The sequence below is a fragment of the Schistocerca serialis genome, chromosome 9, assembly GCF_023864345.2.
Source record: "Schistocerca serialis cubense isolate TAMUIC-IGC-003099 chromosome 9, iqSchSeri2.2, whole genome shotgun sequence".
Taxonomy (NCBI): Eukaryota; Metazoa; Arthropoda; class Insecta; order Orthoptera; family Acrididae; genus Schistocerca; species Schistocerca serialis.
In genome coordinates this window covers 497,569,852-497,592,751 of record NC_064646.1, presented here as the reverse complement: position 1 = coordinate 497,592,751, position 22,900 = coordinate 497,569,852, and the positions used below count along the sequence as shown (strand labels likewise).

The window sequence follows — 22,900 nt, the reverse complement described above, 5'->3', positions numbered from 1 at the left end:
ATTTCTGAGACAACATAAAAGAAAAACTCACAATCTGCAATGTTAATATTGTTTATTGTGCATGTAAGTAGATACCATTCAGTATGTTTCTACACACGATGCAGAACAAAAATTTGATATTAAGGAAAGATGAGGTTACATGATTCATTCAAACATTCTTTCATTCATTCATTTATTCATTATGCCCATAGATGACATTGATAAAGAGAACTTTCAGGGATGGGGAACAATCCAAGCTATGCATTAACAAAAGACAAGAAAATCATAGAAACTTATTATGCATACTATATTAACAATAAACTATCACTATACTACTTAGTACTATTCACGCTTATGCCAGCTAAATTAAATGAGTAAGAAAGCTGCTACAATGAAAAACAAATAGAATAGTATGTTTCAAAGAAAACATTTTTATATCTGCAACTACTGAGTTCATTTGCAGGACATAGGTACTACTCATATAGCAATACAACAAACAATGCTATTTGTCAACAACAGTATGGGAAGGAAAGTTTGCTTCTCTCCACAGAGAGGAGGTGTTGAGTGGTAGACAAGCACAATGAGCGAGACTGCTAAAATAATAAGCTTTTGGACAAAGTCCTTCCTCCAAACTAGAAAACACACACACATTCACACAAACACAACTCACAAAAACATGGCCACTGTTTCTGGGGTCTTCAGATGGGAAGGGGGAGGGGGGGGGGGGGGAGGTGTTGAAGGGAAGGAAAAAGGTGAAAAGTAGAGAAGAGGGAAAAGCTAGTAGATATGTTGGTGGGATAGAAAGTGTGTGTAGTTCTGGGGTAGGAGCAGAAAGGGGACAGAAAGTGCAACCACAATGGAGGTGTACCTGCAGAAGGGGGGAGGAGGGGAGGGGGGGCAGCCTTTTCAGTAGCTGCAGGTGGCAACAATATGGAACAGTGAATGATCTGTCCTTGTAAAATCAGCCAATATGGTGCAATGGGGTACTTGGTGTTCAGTGATAGAAGAATTCAGTTGAACTACACTCCTGGAAATGGAAAAAAGAACACATTGACACCGGTGTGTCAGACCCACCATACTTGCTCCGGACACTGCGAGAGGGCTGTACAAGCAATGATCACACGCACGGCACAGCGGACACACCAGGAACCGCGGTGTTGGCCGTCGAATGGCGCTAGCTGCGCAGCATTTGTGCACCGCCGCCGTCAGTGTCAGCCAGTTTGCCATGGCATACGGAGCTCCATCGCAGTCTTTAACACTGGTAGCATGCCACGACAGCGTGGACGTGAACCGTATGTGCAGTTGACGGACTTTGAGCGAGGGCGTATAGTGGGCATGCGGGAGGCCGGGTGGACGTACCGCCGAATTGCTCGTGGGGCGTGAGGTCTCCACAGTACATCGATGTTGTCGCCAGTGGTCGGCGGAAGGTGCACGTGCCCGTCGACCTGCGACCGGACCGCAGCGACGCACGGATGCACACCAAGACCGTAGGATCCTACGCAGTGCCGTAGGGGACTGCACCGCCACTTCCCAGCAAATTAGGGACACTGTTGCTCCTGGGGTATCGGCGAGGACCATTCGCAACCGTCTCCGTGAAGCTGGGCTACGGTCCCGCACACTGTTAGGCCGTCTTCCGCTCACGCCCCAACATTGTGCAGCCCGCCTCCAGTGGTGTCGCGACAGGCGTGAATGGAGGGACGAATGGAGACGTGTCGTCTTCAGCGATGAGAGTCGCTTCTGCCTTGGTGCCAATGATGGTCGTATGCGTGTTTGGCACCGTGCAGGTGAGCGCCACAATCAGGACTGCATACGACCGAGGCACACAGGGCCAACACCCGGCATCATGGTGTGGGGAGCGATCTCCTACACTGGCCGTACACCACTGGCGATCGTCGAGGGGACACTGAATAGTGCACGGTACATCCAAACCATCATTGAACCCATCGTTCTACCATTCCTAGACCGGCAAGGGAACTTGCTGTTCCAGCAGGACAATGCACGTCTGCATGTATCCCGTGCCACCCAACGTGCTCTAGAAGGTGTAAGTCAACTACCCTGGCCAGCAATATCTCCGGATCTGTCCCCCATTGAGCATGTTTGGGACTGGATGAAGCGTCGTCTCACGCGGTCTGCACGTCCAGCACGAACGCTGGTCCAACCGAGGCGCCAGGTGGAAATGGCATGGCAAGCCGTTCCACAGGACTACATCCAGCATCTCTACGATCGTCTCCATGGGAGAATAGCAGCCTGCATTGCTGCGAAAGGTGGATATACACTGTACTAGTGCCGACATTGTGCATGCTCTGTTGCCTGTGTCTATGTGCCTGTGGTTCTGTCAGTGTGATCATGTGATGTATCTGACCCCAAGAATGTGTCAATAAAGTTTCCCCTTCCTGGGACAATGAATTCACGGTGTTCTTATTTCAATTTCCAGGAGTGTATGTAGTAGTCAAACTGAAAACCCAGTTTCTGATAATCGAAAATGAGCAAATATTCATAAGCACTTGATAACGATAACACAGGAAAATACCACAAAATATCCTTCATTCAGCCAAAATTACTTTTAAAAACTGCCCAAAATTTACCCATTATAACACATGCAAATATAACCAGTAACTAACACACCTCACAAACTACCCAGAATACTCCCATGTTTCTGTATATTTTATTTTCTTCAGTTACCAGTTTCTTTAGGAAAATGATAAAATTAGTAAATAGTTTGTGACAGGAGATTGCTGGGAAATAGGTTCCAGATTTTGACAATGCTAACTCCATGTTGACAACAACATTCAGTAAATTTATTTAGTAAGTAGTAGGTTTCTAAAAAATTAATAAAGTATAAGATAACATCAACAGGGAATTTAGTCAACAAGATATTTTTTATTTGTTAGTAATAGTGAAAAAAAAAGGAAACCATTGGAAAAATTCTGGAATATCGTGAAAATAATTTTCATTTACATAGTTCTGTTATTTTATCACATCTATACATATGCTGATAACATTTAATATTCAAAAGTCAATTTTAGTTGAAGTTTACTTCCTGCAATATCACATTCCAATTCTTCATATGCATTCCACCCAGTCCAAACAACTACCAGTTCTCTCTCGATAATCCAGTCTCCCTATCAGCCTCTTGACAGTCAACAGCCAACCAGTTTTTGTGTGTGTCTGTCTCTGTGTGTGTGTGTGTGTGTGTGTGTGTGTGTGTGTGTGTGTGTGTGTGTGTGTGTGTGTGTGTGTGTGTGTTACCTTTATTCACATAACAAGTAATAATATTCATTCATCTTTGTAATATAACTGTTTTCTTTTGTAAATATCAATGTGATGAGTATTAAGCTAAAAATACATATAAATGATAAATATTTAATATAACTGAAGAAGTAGTTGCTTATTTAAAGTACCAGTTTTCCTGCTAATTTTAGTATGTTAAATGTACTGAAGTACAAATAGTGTATTTTAATAAACCATACAGATTTAGTTTCTAATTACAGTTTCTTACTGTTAATGCATACTGTGACTTGTTCCATATACATGAAACTTCTACATTATGATGAATTTACAAAACACAATGAATGAATGAACAATCTTTCAATAGTCTCAAAAAATATTGACTGTTGTTCACATTTTAATTGTCTCATAGTGCAATTTTTGAGTAATTTATGAAAACATTTTCAGCTTTTCTTTATTTCTAATATTTTATTTACCTTCCTTTCTAATACTTTAGGGTACGCTGCCTTGCCATATGCACTTTAATATTCAGTATTGCAATTGTCTTGACGGGAGCTGTGAAGGAATTCTGGCAACTGGTGATTTTACGAATGGTTATGGCTGCTGGGTAAGTCATATTATATATCCTACTTTCACTCACATTCTGTCTCTGTATTTTGGGTATGTCAAGCATAAATGAAAATAAACTTCATGGACATCATTTCTTTATAGGGAATCAGCTTGTAACCCCATGGCCACTGGAATATTGTCAGACATCTTTCCAGAGGACAAGAGAGGTCTTGTGATGTCCATTTTCAACTGGGGCATTTATGGTGGTTATGGTATTGCATTTCCTGTGGGACGATATGTGCCGAAACTGAATGCATGGGACTTGGTAAGTGAAGTGTGGATGAATGAGTGTATAAGAGCCTTACTGAATGATGCTACATTAATCAGTGCTGTGTCTCTCCTCCTCAACTCAGTGATCTAATGATGTACTTAGTTTTGCTGGTAACTTTGTGGAATTGGACAATAAAAGAATCATTTGATAACAGTTAATGGTGGATCACACACGGTATGATTTATTATCGAAGTTATTACTCATTTAAAAACCAATTTAACTACACTCAATTTTAGCAACATTCTGCAAGCCACAACATTACATTAATCACTTCGCACTGAAACCTTAAACTCCAGCCATACATGGCACACATAATTAGACTGCACACATTAGCGAGGGCAATTGACAAACTCTACTAATCTCTCTGCTATCACAGTGCTATGTCAAGTGTGTACACAAAGAAACAATTACTACATCAGAAAGCATTGTGAGAGGGCAAATGTTATTCTTAAAAGTTGAACATGGCTAAACCAGTTGTAGCTGCAGTAATATAACACATATTCTGCAGTTATGCTAATCAGTAAGCTTACAAAAAAGTCACAAAATATAACAGCATTCTCTTGTGAGAGGATATAGGATCCTCACAATTGGAAAGAGTGGTGCGAGAAATGGAAGAATCAGGTGTACTGATGAACACTGGAGACAATATTTTTTTACTGAAACTGATTTTACTGTTTGCAGAAAACATAAACCTTCTCTCCTCTTGGCTGCTCTCTCTCAGATTTAATGACTGAATTCCCATTTTCATAAAATAACTACACACAAATAATTTTAGGCTTTTTTTTTTTTTTTTTTTTTTTTTTTTTTTTTTTTTTTTTTTTTTTTTTTTTTAAGTGCAATATCTCATGAAGCAAAGTATTTTGTCAGAATTTTTAGTTGTGCAGGCATATAAGAACACAGTTTCATATCACGTTTCTGTTGTGTAAAAACTGTACCTAATTCTTATAGGCTATTGCCACATATCATTGTTCTTTAGGCAGACTAAGAGCAAAGTATGAGATCACTGAATACAATTTCCTTTTTTTGTTATTATTGAAAATAAATCTGGGGATGAACACAAATGGTTTATCTCAGTGTACATTCATCACTCAGCATATAATAAAGTGGAACACTAAGCCAGTAGCATAGCGCAAGTGCCCCTGTGCAATCTTGAAGGTACAGGAAAAAAAAGCAAGGTTGAAGGTTTGCCATGAAAAAAGATATATTCCTGCCTGAGGCTTTTTTTAATTCAAATGAACATATGATTAGCTAATTTTACTCCCTTGTGAATTAACAACTTATAGCACTCAAAAATTACATTAATACTTCAATTTGTCAGCATTTTGTACTTCACACAGCAGTGTGTAAAAGTTCAACATGTAATGTCATCCCATACTAACACTGAAAAGTGTGATATCAGACAATCACAAATGTAAAGTTCTATATCTAAAATGAAAAAAATGCAACCCACATGTTTGTCTCCAATCCAACACATGCAACACACTAAATTAAGGCAGTATACTCCCTTCATCAGAGAAGTTCCAGTACAGATTTTAAAAAAAAATGGAAAATTAAAGTTAGAAAATAATGATCATAGCTCCTAACGAAGTAGTCCCCTTGGCTATCTATACACAGTTGCCAACATTCCTGAAGGTCTTGTAAGCAAGCAGAGAAACTTCCAACTTCATAGCTTGGAAGTTAATTTGTCACAGCCCATTGGATATCTGCAATATTGTGGTGAGGCTTTCCTTTCAGCTACTTTTCACTTGCTGAAATGAGAAAAAAATCACAAAGTGGGGGTTGGGAAAATACAGCAGATGTGGGCTGGCAATAACAGAATGCCTGGCCAGATGCTCAGTAACAGATAAAGTAGTATGAAGCCTCACATTGTCATGCAGTAAGAAGCTGTCCTAATAATGCCACAAATCAGGGCAGCAACGTCAAATTGTTTGTCACAAATGTGTCAAGTTTTTGATGTAAAGAGTTTGATTCACTGTTTGATGTGGAGGAATATACTCATGTTGAACTAACCCTTTACCATCAAAGAATATGAACAATATTGTCTTAGCTCTTGAAGGATTTCATTAGACTTTTTTTTTTTTTTTTTTTGATGCGGTGGTCCATGACTCCACCATTCAGCACTTTGACACTTCATGTAAGGGTCATACTGGTAGCACCAACTTTCATCCCAAGCAATAATCTTAGACAGAAATGTGGGTTCAAACGGCTCTGAGCACTATGGGACTCAACTGCTGAGGTCATTAGTCCCCTAGAACTTAGAACTAGTTAAACCTAACTAACCTAAGGACATCACAAACATCCATGCCCGAGGCGGTCTTGCGGTTCCAGACTGCAGCGCCTTTAACCGCACGGCCACTTCGGCCGGCTACAGAAATGTGGGATCACCTCTAGTTCCATCCAGTAGTTCAGCAGAAATTCTTCATCTTTCCTCTTTCCGTCCATCTGTTAGCACGTAAGGGATGAGTTTTGCATTAAGTTTTCACTTCTCTAAATCTTTGCAAAAAATCTTATGACATACATCACGATTCAAATTAAATCATTCTGATATCACACGCACACATACATGTTGGTCTTCTTGCAGTAACCGCCTTACACACTCCACATTTGCATCAGTAAGTGCTGCAGATGGGCGACCAGCTGGGGATCATCTTACACTGAATCTCAGCCATCACAAAACCTTTTGTGCCTGAAAACATGACTTCTTGAAAGTGCCTCACCTGCATATACTTGCTTCATCATTGCCCACATTTCACTAGGGGTTTCCCCAGGCTTAATGTAGGCTTAATGCTCACTCTTTGTTCACAATCAGCATCCATTGTGTCCAATGCACCAAGAACCAAAACAGGTTAGGAACAGAAATTTAATGTAGCTGTGGACCCGAGCACAAAAAGGCTATTGAAGCTATGAGCCAATATAAGAGGCACCCACACGCACACACGCACACACACACACACACACACACACACACACACACACACACACGCACATAAAAAGCAAGCACATATCACAAATGCATGACTCGCATGACTGTTCGAGTTGTATCTGCATTTTTTCCCCCAATAGTATTCTAACCAAACAAAAGATGTACCTTTTATAGTGTGACATGCATTATGGTTTGCATGAGATAGGAAACAGTGCCTATAGTTTTAGCAGTATAGTTTAGTTGCTCATTGACCAAGTAAAAATTTTGTAAAGTATATTTAATGATAAAAAATTTGTGAAGAATGTGTCATGTTATTCTATATCATGTGAACATAAATCCTATTATAGGCATTCACCTCAAATGATATACAAATCTGCCAGCAGTAAAATGCCATAGTCTTTTCCTCTAGATGAAAATTTTTCTTAAAAATAAACTGTTCTTTCAATCTTTCCTGTACATAATTCCATTCTGCTACAACAATCTTGCTTTGATGGCTAGTTTGTAAATTATGCTCTTTTTTTCCTCAGATGCTGTCAGTATTCAGTTAATTTCATTATAAATCTGGGGTTAGCTTTGGCTGTATACACCTTGGAATTATTATTTCTTTGGGAGTCAACAGTTCTCATCAGCAAAAGATAATTACTACATTGTGTTTATGCCTTGTTTTGTACATAGCTTATTTTCTTTTGGTTCTGTATATTACCTGACTAGTATAATTTGCCATTTCCATACTTCAGCTTCCTGAAACAGTCTGCTAAAACAGTTTACTTGATTTTTCTACAAAGAATCTGGGAAAATCGCTGGATTTTTGTTTACTGCTACAAACATGTGGTGGTGGTTAGTGATTAACATCCCGTCGACAACGAGGTCATTAGAGACGGAGCGCAAGCTCGGGTTAGGGAAGGATTGGGAAGGAAATTGGCCATGCCCTTTCAAAGGAACCATCCCGGCATTTGCCTGAAACGATTTAGGGAAATCACGGAAAACCTAAATCAGGATGGCTGGAGACGGGATTGAACCGTCGTCCTCCCGAATGCGAGTCCAGTGTGCTAACCACTGCGCCACCTCGCTCGGTACAAACATGTAATGTTGTTGTTGTTGTGGTCTTCAGTCCTGAGACTAGTTTAATGCAGCTCTCCATGCTACTCTATCCTGTGCAAGCTCCTCCATCTCCCAGTACCTACTGCAGCCTACATCCTTTTGGATCTGTTTAGTGTATTCATCTCTTGGTCTCCCTCTACGATTTTTACCCTCCACGCTGCCCTCCAATACTAAATTGGTGATCCCTTGATGCCTCAGAACATGTCCTACCAACCGATCCCTTCTTCTAGTCAAGTTGTGCCACAAACTCCTGTTCTCCCCAATTCTATTCAATACCTCCTCATTAGTTATGTGATCTACCCATCTAACCTTCAGCATTCTTCTGTAGCACCACATTTCGAAACCTTCTATTCTCTTCTTGTCTAAACTACACTCCTGGAAATGGAAAAAAGAACACATTGACACCGGTGTGTCAGACCCACCATACTTGCTCCGGACACTGCGAGAGGGCTGTACAAGCAATGATCACACGCACGGCACAGCGGACACACCAGGAACCGCGGTGTTGGCCGTCAAATGGCGCTAGCTGCGCAGCATTTGTGCACTGCCGCCGTCAGTGTCAGCCAGTTTGCCGTGGCATACGGAGCTCCATCGCAGTCTTTAACACTGGTAGCATGCCGCGACAGCGTGGACGTGAACCGTATGTGCAGTTGACGGACTTTGAGCGAGTGCGTATAGTGGGTATGCGGGAGGCCGGGTGGACGTACCGCCGAATTGCTCAACACGTGGGGCGTGAGGTCTCCACAGTCCATCGATGTTGCCGCCAGTGGTCGGCGGAAGGTGCACGTGCCCGTCAACCTGGGACCGGACCGCAGCGACGCACGGATGCACGCCAAGACCGTAGGATCCTACGCAACGCCGTAGGGGACCTCACCGCCACTTCCCAGCAAATTAGGGACACTGTTGCTCCTGGGGTATCGGCGAGGACCATTCGCAACCGTCTCCATGAAGCTGGGCTACGGTCCCGCACACCGTTAGGCCATCTTCCGCTCACGCCCCAACATCGTGCAGCCCGCCTCCAGTGGTGTCGCGACAGGCGTGAATGGAGGGACGAATGGAGACGTGTCATCTTCAGCGATGAGAGTCGCTTCTGCCTTGGTGCCAATGATGGTCGTATGCGTGTTTGTCGCCGTGCAGGTGAGCGCCACAATCAGGACTGCATACGACCGAGGCACACAGGGCCAACACCCGGCATCATGGTGTGGGGAGCGATCTCCTACACTGGCTGTACACCACTGGTGATCATCGAGGGGACACTGAATAGTGCACGGTACATCCAAACCGTCATCGAACCCATCGTTCTACCATTCCTAGACCGGCAAGGGAACTTGCTGTTCCAACAGGACAATGCACATCCGCATGTATCCCGTGCCACCCAACGTGCTCTAGAAGGTGTAAGTCAACTACCCTGGCCAGCAAGATCTCCGGATCTGTCCCCCATTGAGCATGTTTGGGACTGGATGAAGCGTCGTCTCACGCGGTCTGCATGTCCAGCACGAACGCTGGTCCAACTGAGGCGCCAGGTGGAAATGGCATGGCAAGCTGTTCCACAGGACTACATCCAGCATCTCTACGATCGTCTCCATGGGAGAATAGCAGCCTGCATTGCTGCGAAAGGTGGATATACACTGTACTAGTGCCGACATTGTGCATGCTCTGTTGCCTGTGTCTATGTGCCTGTGGTTCTGTCAGTGTGATCATGTGATGTATCTGACCCCAGGAATGTGTCAATAAAGTTTCCCCTTCCTGGGACAATGAATTCACGGTGTTCTTATTTCAATTTCCAGGAGTGTATTTATTGTTCATGTTTCACTTCCATACATGGCTACACTCCATACAAATACTTTCAGAAACGACTTCCTGACACTTAAATCAATACTCCATGTTAACAAATTTCTCTTCTTCAGAAACGCTTTCCTTGCCATTGCCAGTCTATATTTTATATCCTCTCTACTGTGACCATCATCAGTTATTTTGCTCCCCAAATAGCAAAACTCCTTTACTACTTTCAGTGTCTCATTTCCTAATCTAATTCCCTCGGCATTGCCTGACTTAATTCAACTACATTCCATTATCCTCATTTTGCTTTTGTTGATGTTCATCTTATACCCTCCTTTCAAGACACTGTCCATTCCGTTCAACTGCTCTTCCAAGTCATTTGCTGTCTCTGACAGAATTACAATGTCATCGGCGAACATCAAAGTTTTTATTTCTTCTCCATGGATTTTAATACCTACTCCGAACGTTTCTTTTGTTTCCTTTACTGCTTGCTCAATATACAGGTCGAATAGCATCAGGGAGAGGCTACAACCCTGTCTCACTCCCTTCCCAACCACTGCTCCCCTTTCATGTCCCTCGACTCTTATAACTGCCATCTGCTTTCTTTACAAATTGTAAATAGCCTTTCGCTTCCTGTATTTTACCCCTGCCACCTTCAGAATTTGAAAGAGAGTATTCCAGTCAACATTGTCAAAAGCTTTCTCCAAGTCTACAAATGCTAGAAATGTAGGTTTGCCTTTTCTTAACCTATCTTCTAAAATAAGTCGTAGGATCAGTATTGCCTCACGTGTTCCAACATTTCTATGGGATCCAAACTGATCTTCCCCGAGGTCGGCTTCTACCAGGTTTTCCATTCGTCTGTAAAGAATTCGCGTTAGTATTTTGCAGCTGTGACTTATTAAACTGATAGTTCGGTAATTTTCACATCTGTCAACACCTGCTATCTTTGGGATTGGAATTATTATATTCAAGTCTGAGGTAATTTCGTCTGTCTCATACATCTTGCTCACCAGATGGTAGAGTTTTGTCAGGACTGGCTCTCCCAAGGCTATCAGTAGTTCTAATGGGATGTTGTCTACTACCAGGGCTTTGTTTTGACTCAGGTCTTTCAGTGCTCTGTCGAACTCTTCATGCAGTATCGTATCTCTCATTTCATCTTCATCTACATCCTCTTCCATTTCCATAATGTTGTCCTCAAGAACATCGCCTCTGTATAGACGTATAATAATACATAATATAGCTACCTTCAAACCAAAAATCCATTGTGTAGGTGCAAAATAAAGGGATACTGAAATAATGGAAGAGGGAAATAGGGACCATACTAAGTGCCAATTTGGAATTTGTCAGGAGACTGAAAAACCAATGTATCTCTGCTTGTACATAATTGACTTCTATCCAAAAACCTAGCAAAGAAGTAAACTGTAACCAGCCATCATTAATAAGGCTACAGATTCATATTCAGATGGCTGTTTACATCTACATTACATTTATTTTTTCCAACAAAAAATGTTAACGTCAACAGCCGTATGAAGATGAACCTGCCAGTTCAAAACCGGTTATGGCGTTACAAATAAATAACATTATTAACAGTGGCTAACTGCTGTTTCTTTCTTTGCAAGAAGCAACTTGTATTTTATACACAGTATGGTCTAAAATGACAGTTTTTGACAAAATAGCAGAAAAAAAATATTTTATTCTAAGAGCCATCAATATTGAAGCATTATAAACAGTATGTATATATACGGTATATGTATAAAATATCAGCCCATTGTTTCTGAAAACAAATGAGGATACTCTGACGTAAAAATATGTTTAAATAAACACCTTCATATAAGTCACTGAGCCATTATGTTTTATTTGTGATAATTCAATATAGCATTAGATTTTCGACTAGTAAAACTGTAGTGATGAAAAACCATTTCTCATTTTCTAAAATTTTGGAGCTCCTGAGGGAAGCACAGCTTCGCACAGAGACCATGTGCCATCTACTAATACATTTTTGAAGAACTTTCTCCATGGTTTGACACCTGGCACAAGTCTAGAGTCATGCAATAGAGACAAGGGAATGGTCCAATCCCACTTGTTGATACCTAATTTGAAATTTTTTACACAGTAAAAATACACAGAAAGAAATGCAGCATCAAAATTTTGGATGCTAAGGTACACTGAAGTATTTTTTTAATGTTAAATTTAGCCAGTTTTGGCACACAAAGAACCATTTATAACAGCTGTGTGTGCAACCCTTCCTGCCTAGTGTTCGGACCTGCAGTAAGCAAACACGGACAAGGCAACATACTACACGAGCAAACAAAGTTTCCACTTAGCACGATGGCTGATGGGAGCAACCATAAATGCATTTCCCATTTACAGTCACTCCCATTAAGTCCAAAGGGCAAACACATGAATTTTAAGCACTTAAGTCGTATCTAAAATGTCTCCAATCATTAATTTTTTGAATAAGTTGCAGCTCATATTGATAGATGAATTGTTGCAGATGTAATTGTTACACAAGTGGCTAGCAGAGAAAACAGAATCAAGGCAGTGTATGACTGCTTCCATTGACTGAGACTTTAATTTATTGACATGAAAAGTTTATGATAATTCCTGTAGCATAATTTTAATGGTAATTTTTTAATAATGTGTATTGTACTAATAATGAAACAGTTCCTTATTTATTCCCCATACTACTCACAAAAATGTTAAGTGCCTATTGGATGATGAAAACAAACATTTTCCTTAAACAAGGCCCACCTGATAAAATAAAAATTAATGCATCCAGGCACTTCATAGTAATTATTAGTTCTATCTATACAGAATTAGGATGGAGAAAGAAATGGACATGGCTGTTGTTCTGCATACTGTGCTGAGTAACAGGCATACTTGATAAAATTCATAAAACATCAGTTCCGTAGGGCCTCCAGCACCTGTTCAGATGGAGTTTGGGTTTAGTCTGATGGTGCAAACTGACAGTGTACAGATGACTGAAGTTCAACACTACTGTTCTGCTGATAAACATGAAATGACAAAGAGGTTCAGGAATTATACTGGCTGACAATTTTCTGAAAAATACTTTACACTGTCAAAGTATTTCTTTATCACTGGGCTTAAGCACGTTATTAATTCTGGATGGAATCTGATCTGTATTAACAGTCTTGCCATTATTCTCTTAAAGTCATAAGTGTCATTATGGCCATGCTAAGCATGCAACAAAAGCTATGAATAACTTTGTGCAACTGGTCAGAGGACATTTCAGATGCAATATAGAAAATAATTCTCACCCATTTTTCCAAAGTCTGCTACATTGATTACAAGATTTTTGCAACTAAACAGTCCTTTTTTAAAATTTTGGTCCCTATTTCCCTCCTGAAGACAGATATAAAGCTACAGAAATAGGAATCCACTGATACTTATCACTGTCATTGTTGTGTACAAATGTGTCATAGCACTCATCGACCACACACGCATATCTCTCTCTCTCTCTCTCTCTCTCTCTCTCTCTCTCTCTCTCTCTCTCTCTCCCTCTTTTTTTTCTCAAAATAATGAAATGCAGTTTGTACACAGTTCTTGCACAAGATAGCACTACCTATTAATGACATCCCCTATTCATGTAATGCTCATCTCACTTGTAATTCAGAGGGCCCAGTCTTGTGCATTTCCCTCAGTACAGGTAGCAGTGCATTGACTCTCACAAGCAGTTCTATACCTTTGGCATAGTTTTTCTTTCAAACTTTTATGAGTTTCAGGTTGTCATGTATTTTGTTGTGTGTAAATCTTTCTTCTATTTATACAATTCACGTTCAGAGTACAAAACGAAACAAGCTTTGCATGCAGCTTAACTTGAAGCATTTTCTCCCTCGTTCCTTTAACGAAAAAATTATAGCCTATTCTTTGTCACTGAAATCTATTGCTCTTCATATTACCTTTAGACGTGGAAGGTACAGGTGTCACATTACTGCTCTGGACTTTAATCAGCACAACAATTATCATCTGAACCACAATTCAGGGAATTGACAATTTCCTGTTTCTTCTAATGTTACCGCAATTTCTAATTAAATGTCAACATCATTCGAATGAATGTTCAAGAAATTAACCATTAATAATAAATAAGAGGCATGTAGGTCATCAGAAGTGGGTGATTTTAATTGCATATTTTCTCTTTGCATAGTAGAAAATATTAATTTGATATCACATTACTATGGAACTCTGAAAGCTGCTCAAAGACATGCTACTAGTAAGGATATACAAAGAAAACACAAAGAAAAGAAATTCAGTTTTATCTCCATTGTTTGCACATAGCAATATCGCAGAGGTTGTGAACTGAGTTGAGTAGTAACTGCAAACAGTTGTCAATGAAACTATCCAATGGAACTTGAATCAGCTTTACAAACTATGATCATGTTATTCCGGGTTATCTGTTTACCACACTGTAGCCAACTTTCCAAAATGAAGTAAGCTAAATGTGTCTATAAAAAGAAGCCTGAAAAAAGCTGAAATAAAACAAAGAATATTATTGTGCAGTTTTATTTTTGAAAAAATTTTATTTCTGTGGTATATGTATAAAATATCAGCCCATTTTTTCTAAAAACAAATGAGGATACTTTGATGTAAAAATATGTTTAAATAAACAGCTTCACATGAGTTTCTTTCACATAACTTTCTTTTTCTCACAATAAAAATAATGTGTGTGGTATTTATTTACAGGGCAAACTTCACAATATCTGTACTGTAATATTACATTATTTCCTACACCATAATATTATCTATTGCAACTGTAAAACTTATGATTTCTGATTCATCCTGTGTAAATCAAAGCTAGTTTTCTTTAGAACAGCTTCCTTCACTTTTGTGAAGTTTTAACACTTTACTGATGTCAGCTATGCTGCAACAGCATTTCCAGTAATGCTCTCAACTGTTTATATTTTGTAGTTAAGGGTTTTATCTTGCACATGTGCATCCTGATGAGCTTGGAACACACACCAACACAGCTTTAGTTTGCTTTGTTGGTGGAATATTAAAGCATTTATTGAAATCTTGATTCAGTGCAAATAATTTTCCATTAATCAAATGGATTTTAATGCTTTCCCGTATCTAAGAATGAAAGCCATACTTCCAGACCCCAGCTAAATCAGTCATTTGTCAGGTAAATGGTACTACAAAGAAGCCCCAATTAGCGCTAAAAAAAGCTGTTTTGGCAACACTGGTTGACCAATGTGCTGTCAATCAAGGGTGCATAGCTGCCATGTTGTTCATGTGCTGTCTGCTTCCGCTACAGCAAGGATGTATATTTTGACAGCCACTTGGCGGGCTGTGAATTTGGCAATGTTCAACATCTTTTTTTAAATACTTGCAGTGCGTCTTAGCAGATAAAATTTTGGCACTGCATTTCTTTTGGTGTATTCTTCCTGTGTGAAAAGTTTCAGGGTAGGTTTTGACATGTCACATAGGGCCATGTCCTTGTTGGATCATTTTCCACTTCCACTTTAATTGCATCATTTTTAGGCACAAATTTGCTATACATTATTATCACAGGACAATAATACTGGCTGATAATAGCAGTACATAAGTCAACTCAAATTGCCATTAAATGTAGATTGAGAACACTCAGATAAAACAAAAAAAATGATGACATGTCAAGGAGTGAATCCGATAGGAGCCAAAATTGTTATATATGGATGAGTAATTGAATGAGTAAGAGAGTTTAAATATCTAGGGCACAATTCTGAATTTTTCAAATCAGATGATGTAGAGCCAACACTGATCAGATTCAGACATTCCTGTGGACAGTACAACATACCTTGAAACATAATAACAGAAAGAAACATTGATTAAACTTTACAAAGTAATAGCCTCATCTTTGCTGCTATATAGTTGCGAATGTTGAACCTAACATCAAATCAGTTACAACAAATCAAAACATTGGAGATGAGGTTCATCTCTTTTGTAACAGGACATTCATTATTGGACCATAAAAGAAATACTGACATTAGACAATAACTAAATGTAGAGCACATTACATCTGTAGCTCAAAAACATAGACTGAATTAGAAAGACCATGTCTGACATATGTCTAATAATATGATAACTGAAGTTGTAATGCATATAACCTAATAGGGAATTCTGAGTTGGCTCAGACCAAAAGGCCTAATTGTTAAAGATGGCAATATCAAATGGTCATAAGGAAGATTACAGTAGCTTGGATGTTTGTCAGCTGCTGTGATGAAGACTATAAGTAATCATAATGTATATATAATGAGAGAAAATTCTTGAAGTACCTATCTTCAGGAGGCAAAATTTTTAGTGCTGTTGACAGACAAAATCAGGCATGGCTCGTTGTTTCCATACTGGGGAAGGCTGTGAGATTTATTGATTGGAACTAACCTAGACCTCATGCTAAATTACAGATCAGTCCATCACTACAATCAAGATTTAGATTTCAGCAAGCAGGGGGGAGGGGACAATATCACACTCCAGCCAAATATTTCCATTTCATAATCAACTACTGAATAACATCAAAAGCTAACTCCAAGATAAAATCTATATTAAAAGGTATTTTGCAACTGTACTCGGGCTCATTCACTACCTATTTTTCACGTGGCCCATCTGCGAAGGGGGTTGGTAGTGAACGGTTGCATTTGCACCCCTAATACTGAGTCATATATTGGCTAGCCTTTGAACAGCAGTGAACAACCTTGTGCAAAATGAGATACACTATACAAGTTCAGATTGAAACATATTTTAAAAAACACCACTTTTAACTTGTGGCCATGCATGTTAAAGTTCACAAACAAATCCAATCTGGATAAATAATAATCAGAGCAATTCATACACATGGTTTATTGTCTCACATCTACACACTTTCACATTGTTCCTTCACAGTTTATTCACATACACTGGCATCCATGCTTACACTCGTGGCACTTTGCCACTCCGAATTTACCACCACAACAGACAACAACCAAAGATCTGATTTTCCTACTCATATCCCCAGTCCTGAGTCAGGTAACATCACACTACATTAATCAAAATAATTCCTAAACATGGCCACAATTCGTGTACAATTTTTATAGGATTTAAATACTTGAACCTAAATACATTATATAATTTTACACACATTTATCACCACATAATTTTATAATTTGTTGCAATTAAAAAACAAAACACTGTGCAACGGAACTATGACACTCATCAAAATACAAAACAAGTATTTTCATGTCCATTTTGCATTACACTATTTTCACTCTACATTTAATACATAATTTGATTGTTAAGCACAGAAAATTAAAATCAGAACTAATTTCTGACATGCTATCAGATTTACATAATTAAGAATAACAACACGTTTTGGCACAGGTTCACCCTCTCCCTTCATTTAATGGCATCTTTGCATGAAATTAGAGACATACAAATACTTGTCTGGCACTACAAAGATCAAAACTGAATGGTAATAAAATAATGACTTACTTTACAGTTGTTCTAAATATCTTTATGACTTAATTCTACTATGAAACATTTTGATTGAAGTACACCAACCCAACATTATTTCTGCTGCTGTGCTTTAAATTTAAATTATGAACTACTTGGAAGAGCTCTATATTATCCCTTGTTACCTTACAATGTTTTGGAGAGATCTTTAATGCAATGTATGTTATCTTCATTGCATGCTTATAGTTTCTGGTATTTTCACATCTAAACTTCAGATGTTTAATGTGTTGTGCACTCAAACTGCGGTATTTGTGAGTTTGTGTGACAGAATAGTGATGTTTCCATGATGACACTAATCTTGTTCTGTGATTGGATGACATGAGCAACCTGAGCAACTGCCATGAAAATGTACATACCATATTTCTCTCATTTACACTTGTGCATTACAAACATATCAATTTTAAGTGATACAGCACACACAAGCATTCAGCTGCTTTGTACATATCTCTGTTAGAATTGTGTGTATACCCTCACTTGGATTTACACTGTTTTTGTTTATGATTCCTGTTTACATTAAATCCAGGTGCACCAAGTTCCTTTGCTTTCATCCTAACGAAATGTTCCTAAATTTTACCTGATAAATTGCAGACTTAATTCATATTATGTTGTTTTCAAACTCCTGGTATGCTGCTGTTGTTCAAACAAATGTAAAACTCATTAAACTCAAGCAAGATACACTAGCAAAAAGAAACTTGCTAATAATGCACGTTACCCGCAGTCAGCGAGTGAGGAAAGTAAACTAATGGGATGTATTCCATACAATGCATATATATATATATATCACACACTTTTTTCTCTATTGCTAGGTAGTTATTCTTATGTTACCTTATTCTAGTGCACTCTGGTAAGACATTTGCAAACTTATTCCAGCATGGGATAGAACAGCCAATAGCACAAACAAAAAAAATTGTCTAAAACAGTGTCACAACAATAATACTAAACACTGATTAAAGAAGCATCAAAGCATAATAGAGATGTACAGAGACAGGGATTCGATAATGAAATTTCAGCAACTTTGTTCATTCCCTTTTGATGTAACCAGTGGAATGTGAAAATTGTGGGACAGCCTTAGGCTGAAACACCAGAGCTGTCAGGATGCCCACAGGAGCTACTTCAAGGAAACCACACCCCCAAACCTCTGCTACGTAGAGCTAAGCAGGATTTCAAGGTGCATCCCTAAGTCTAGGTACTACTTGTTCAAAAAAACATCACATGACATCACATATTAACAGTTCCAAAAATGTTGACAGCCATAATTTAAATCTATGTCATTGTACCTCTCTCTCCTTGTTGAGGAGGAGCTATTAATTCTGAAAGCTAGGTAGAGAATGACTTTTACTTTTTTACAAGGAGTACAAAAACATATGTCTGAAACTTGGGGATTTATTCTTGACATTAAAAAATTAGAAAAGTTTCTTACAAACATTGGTCCAAAAATCCTTTCTTAGGAAGGTATGAAAAGATTTATTATTCACAGCATAAAAATGATATCCTTATCAAACGCATTTACATGTATGAAAGAATTTATGTAAATGATACATTTACCAAATGCATTTACTTTTACAGAAATTGCTTGAAGTGACCAGATCGTGCTTCTGTGAATTTGGAGAGCCTGCATTCCATGCTTTGCCTTACATAGGGAAAAACACACTCATTTTTCCATACTGGATACGATTATTCAGAAAATCAACATTGGGTGTGAGAGTTGAATTCATTAAGGATATTAAATATCCCCAAAGCAAAAAAAAGAAGAAAAAAGTACATCAGATTCAAATCTAGCAATTGTTTAAGACCATACAACTGATCCCCACTGACTGATCCACCTGTTAAGAAACCAGTTATTGAGATACTGATGAACATCTGCGTAAAGTGAGGTGGAGTACCACATTCACTGAAGGACATCTAGAGATACATCATACAGTGTCTCATGTCTGAAAAACTCCAGATATATTTGTCTACTAAGATGTTGCAGAAATAAATAGGGGCTGATGGCTATGAATCATTCTACTTGCTGTCGAGACATCTTCGCGTGTACTGGGCGCGGTTGGGCCACCCTCTCCCCAAGGGGAGTGGCGGGTTCAGCGGCGTTCGCGGCGCACGAGGCGGAGGGTCAATGTGGAGGCTGGCCGTGTGACATCGCCTGCTCTGCCTGTGAGTGGACATGTGGCTGCTCCTTCAGCAAGGTCCGAGCAGGCACACGGGGGAAGCGGTTTATTAGTTATTGGGAGCTCCAACGTTAGGCGGGTGATGGAGCCCCTTAGGGAAATAGCGGGAAGGTCGGGGAAGAAGGCCAGTGTTCACTCTGTCTGCTTGCCGGGGGGTCTCATCCAAGGTGTGGAGGAGGCCCTACCGGCGGCGATAGAGAGCACTGGGTGCACCCGACTGCAAATTGTTGCTCATGTCGGCACCAATGACTCCTGCCGTCTGGGTTCAGAGGTCATCCTCAGTTCGTACAGGCGGTTGGCGGAATTGGTGAAGGCGGAAAGCCTCGCTCATGGGGTGAAATCAGAGCTAATATTTGTAGTATCGTTCCCAGAACCGATCACGGTCCTCTGGTTTGGAGCCGAGTGGAAGGCTTAAACCAGAGGCTCAGACGATTCTGCGAAGATCTGGGGTGCCAATTTCTCGACCTCCGCTATCGGGTGGAGAAATGTAGGGTCCCCCTGAATAGGTCAGGCATGCACTACACGCCGGAAGCAGCTACAAGGGTAGCGGAGTACGTGTGGAGTGCACATGGGGGTTTTTTAGGTTAGAGAATCCCCTCCCTAGGCCCGACAAGACGCCTCCTGAGATGCAGCAAGGTAGGAGTAGGCAAAATGCAACAGGGAATAACAATATTAATGTGCTAATAGTAAACTGCAGGAGCATCTACAGAAAGGTCCCAGAACTGCTCTCTTTAATAAACTGTCACAACGCTCATATAGTACTAGGGACAGAAAGTTGGCTGAAACCAGACGTAAATAGTAATGAAATCCTAAATTCAGATTGGAATGTATACCGCAGAGACAGGCTGGACAGTGAAGGGGGAGGCGTGTTTATAGCGATAAGAAGTGCAATAGTATCAAAGGAAATTGACGGAGATCCGAAATGTGAAATGATTTGGGTGAAGGTCACGGTTAAAGCAGGCTCAGACATGGTAATTGGATGTCTCTATAGGCCCCCTGGCTCAGCAGCTATTGTGGCTAAGCACCTGAAGGATAATTTGGAAAATATTTCGAGTAGATTTCCCCACCATGTTATAGTTCTGGGTGGAGATTTTAATTTGCCGGATATAGAGTGGGGGACTCAGACGTTCATAACGGGTGGCAGGGACAAAGAAACCAGTGAAATTTTTTTAAGTGCTTTATCTGAAAACTACCTTGAGCAGTTAAACAGAGAACCGACTCATGGCGATAACATATTAGACCTTCTGGTGACAAACAGACCCAAACTATTTGAAAAAGTAAATGCAGAACAGGGAATCAGCGATCATAAAGCGGTTACGGCATCGATGATTTCAGCCGTAAATAGGAATATTAAAAAGGGTAGGAAGATTTTTCTGTTTAGAAAAAGTGACAAAAAGCAGATTTCAGAGTACCTGTTGGCTCAACACAAAAGTTTTGTCTCAAGTACAGATAGTATTGAGGATCAGTGGACAAAGTTCAAAACCATCGTACATAATGCGTTAGATGAGTATGTGCCAAGCAAGATCGTAAGAGATGGAAAAGAGCCACCGTGGTACAACAACCGAGTTAGAAAACTGCTGCGGAAGCAAAGGGAACTTCACAGCAAACATAAACATAGCCAAAGCCTTGCAGACAAACAAAAATTACGCGAAGCGAAATGTAGTGTGAGGAGGGCTATGCGAGAGGCGTTCAATGAATTCGAAAGTAAAGTTCTATGTACTGACTTGGCAGAAAATCCTAAGAAATTTTGGTCTTATGTCAAAGCGGTAGGTGGATCAAAACAAAATGTCCAGACACTCTGTGACCAAAATGGTACTGAAACAGAGGATGACAGACTAAAGGCCGAAATACTAAATGTCTTTTTCCAAAGTTGTTTCACAGAGGAAGATTGCACTGTAGTTCCTTCTCTAGATTATCGCACAGATGACAAAATGGTAGATATCGGAATAGATGACAGAGGGATAGAGAAACAATTAAAATCGCTCAAAAGAGGAAAGGCCTCTGGACCTGATGGGATACCAGTTCAATTATACACAGAGTACGCGAAGGAACTTGCCCCCCTTCTTGCAGCGGTGTTCCGTAGGTCTCTAGAAGAGCGTAGCATTCCAAAGGATTGTAAAAGGGCACAGGTCATCCCTGTTTTCAAGAAGGGACGTCGAGCAGATGTGCAGAACTATAGACCTATATCTCTAACGTCGATCAGTTGTAGAATTTTGGAACACGTATTGTGTTCGAGTATAATGACTTTTCTGGAGACTAGAAATCTACTCTGTAGGAATCAGCATGGGTTTTGAAAAAGACGGTCATGTGAAACCCAGTTTGATACAGTTCCCCACAGTCGTTTAATGAACAAAGTAAGAGCATTTGGACTATCAGACCAATTGTGTGATTGGATTGAGGAGTTCCTAGATAACAGGACGCAGCATGTCATTCTCAATGGAGAGAAGTCTTCCGAAGTAAGAGTGATTTCAGGTGTGCCGCAGGGGAGTGTCATAGGACCGTTGCTATTCACAATATACATAAATGACCTTGTGGATGACATCGGAAGTTCACTGAGGCTTTTTGCAGATGATGCTGTGGTGTATCGAGAGGTTGTAACAATGGAAAATTGTACTGAAATGCAGGAGGATCTGCAGCGAATTGACGCATGGTGCAGGGAATGGCAATTGAATCTCAATGTAGACAAGTGTAATGTGCTGCGAATACACAGAAAGATAGATACTTTATCATTTAGCTACAAAATAGCAGGTCAGCAACTGGAAGCAGTTAATTCCATAAATTATCTGGGAGTACGCATTAGGAGTGATTTAAAATGGAATGATCATATAATGTTGATCGTTGGTAAAGCAGATGCCAGACTGAGATTCATTGGAAGAATCCTAAGGAAATGCAATCCGAAAACAAAGGAAGTAGGTTACAGTTCGCTTGTTCACCCACTGCTTGAATACTGCTCAGCAGTGTGGGATCCGTACCAGATAGGGTTGATAGAAGATATAGAGAAGATCCAACGGAGAGCAGCGCGCTTCATTACAGGATCATTCAGTAATCGCGAAAGTGTTATGGAGATGATAGATAAACTCCAGTGGAAGACTCTGCAGGAGAGACGCTCAGTAGCTCGGTACGGGCTTTTGTCAAAGTTTCGAGAACATACCTTCACCGAAGAGTCAAGCAGTATATTGCTCCCTCCTACGTATATCTCGCGAAGAGACCATGAGGATAAAATCAGAGAGATTAGAGCCCACACAGAGGCATACCGAGAATCCTTCTTTCCATGAACAATACGAGACTGGAATAGAAGGGAGAACCGATAGAGGTACTCAAGGTACCCTCCGCCACACACCGTCAGGTGGCTTGCGGAGTATG

General features: G+C 40.0%; 1 protein-coding gene across 2 annotated transcripts in view; it reads left to right on the top strand.

Moving 5' to 3' along the window:
• The window catches only part of LOC126418880 (D-xylose transporter), a 346,281-nt gene that overhangs the window by 306,247 nt on the left and 17,134 nt on the right, over positions 1 to 22,900 (top strand). For both annotated transcript variants that reach the window (XM_050085881.1, XM_050085880.1), the window contains exons 4-5: positions 3,704 to 3,814; positions 3,919 to 4,081. In XM_050085881.1, the coding sequence (XP_049941838.1) occupies positions 3,704 to 3,814; positions 3,919 to 4,081 (274 nt within the window). The remainder of the gene's footprint in view (positions 1 to 3,703; positions 3,815 to 3,918; positions 4,082 to 22,900) is intronic.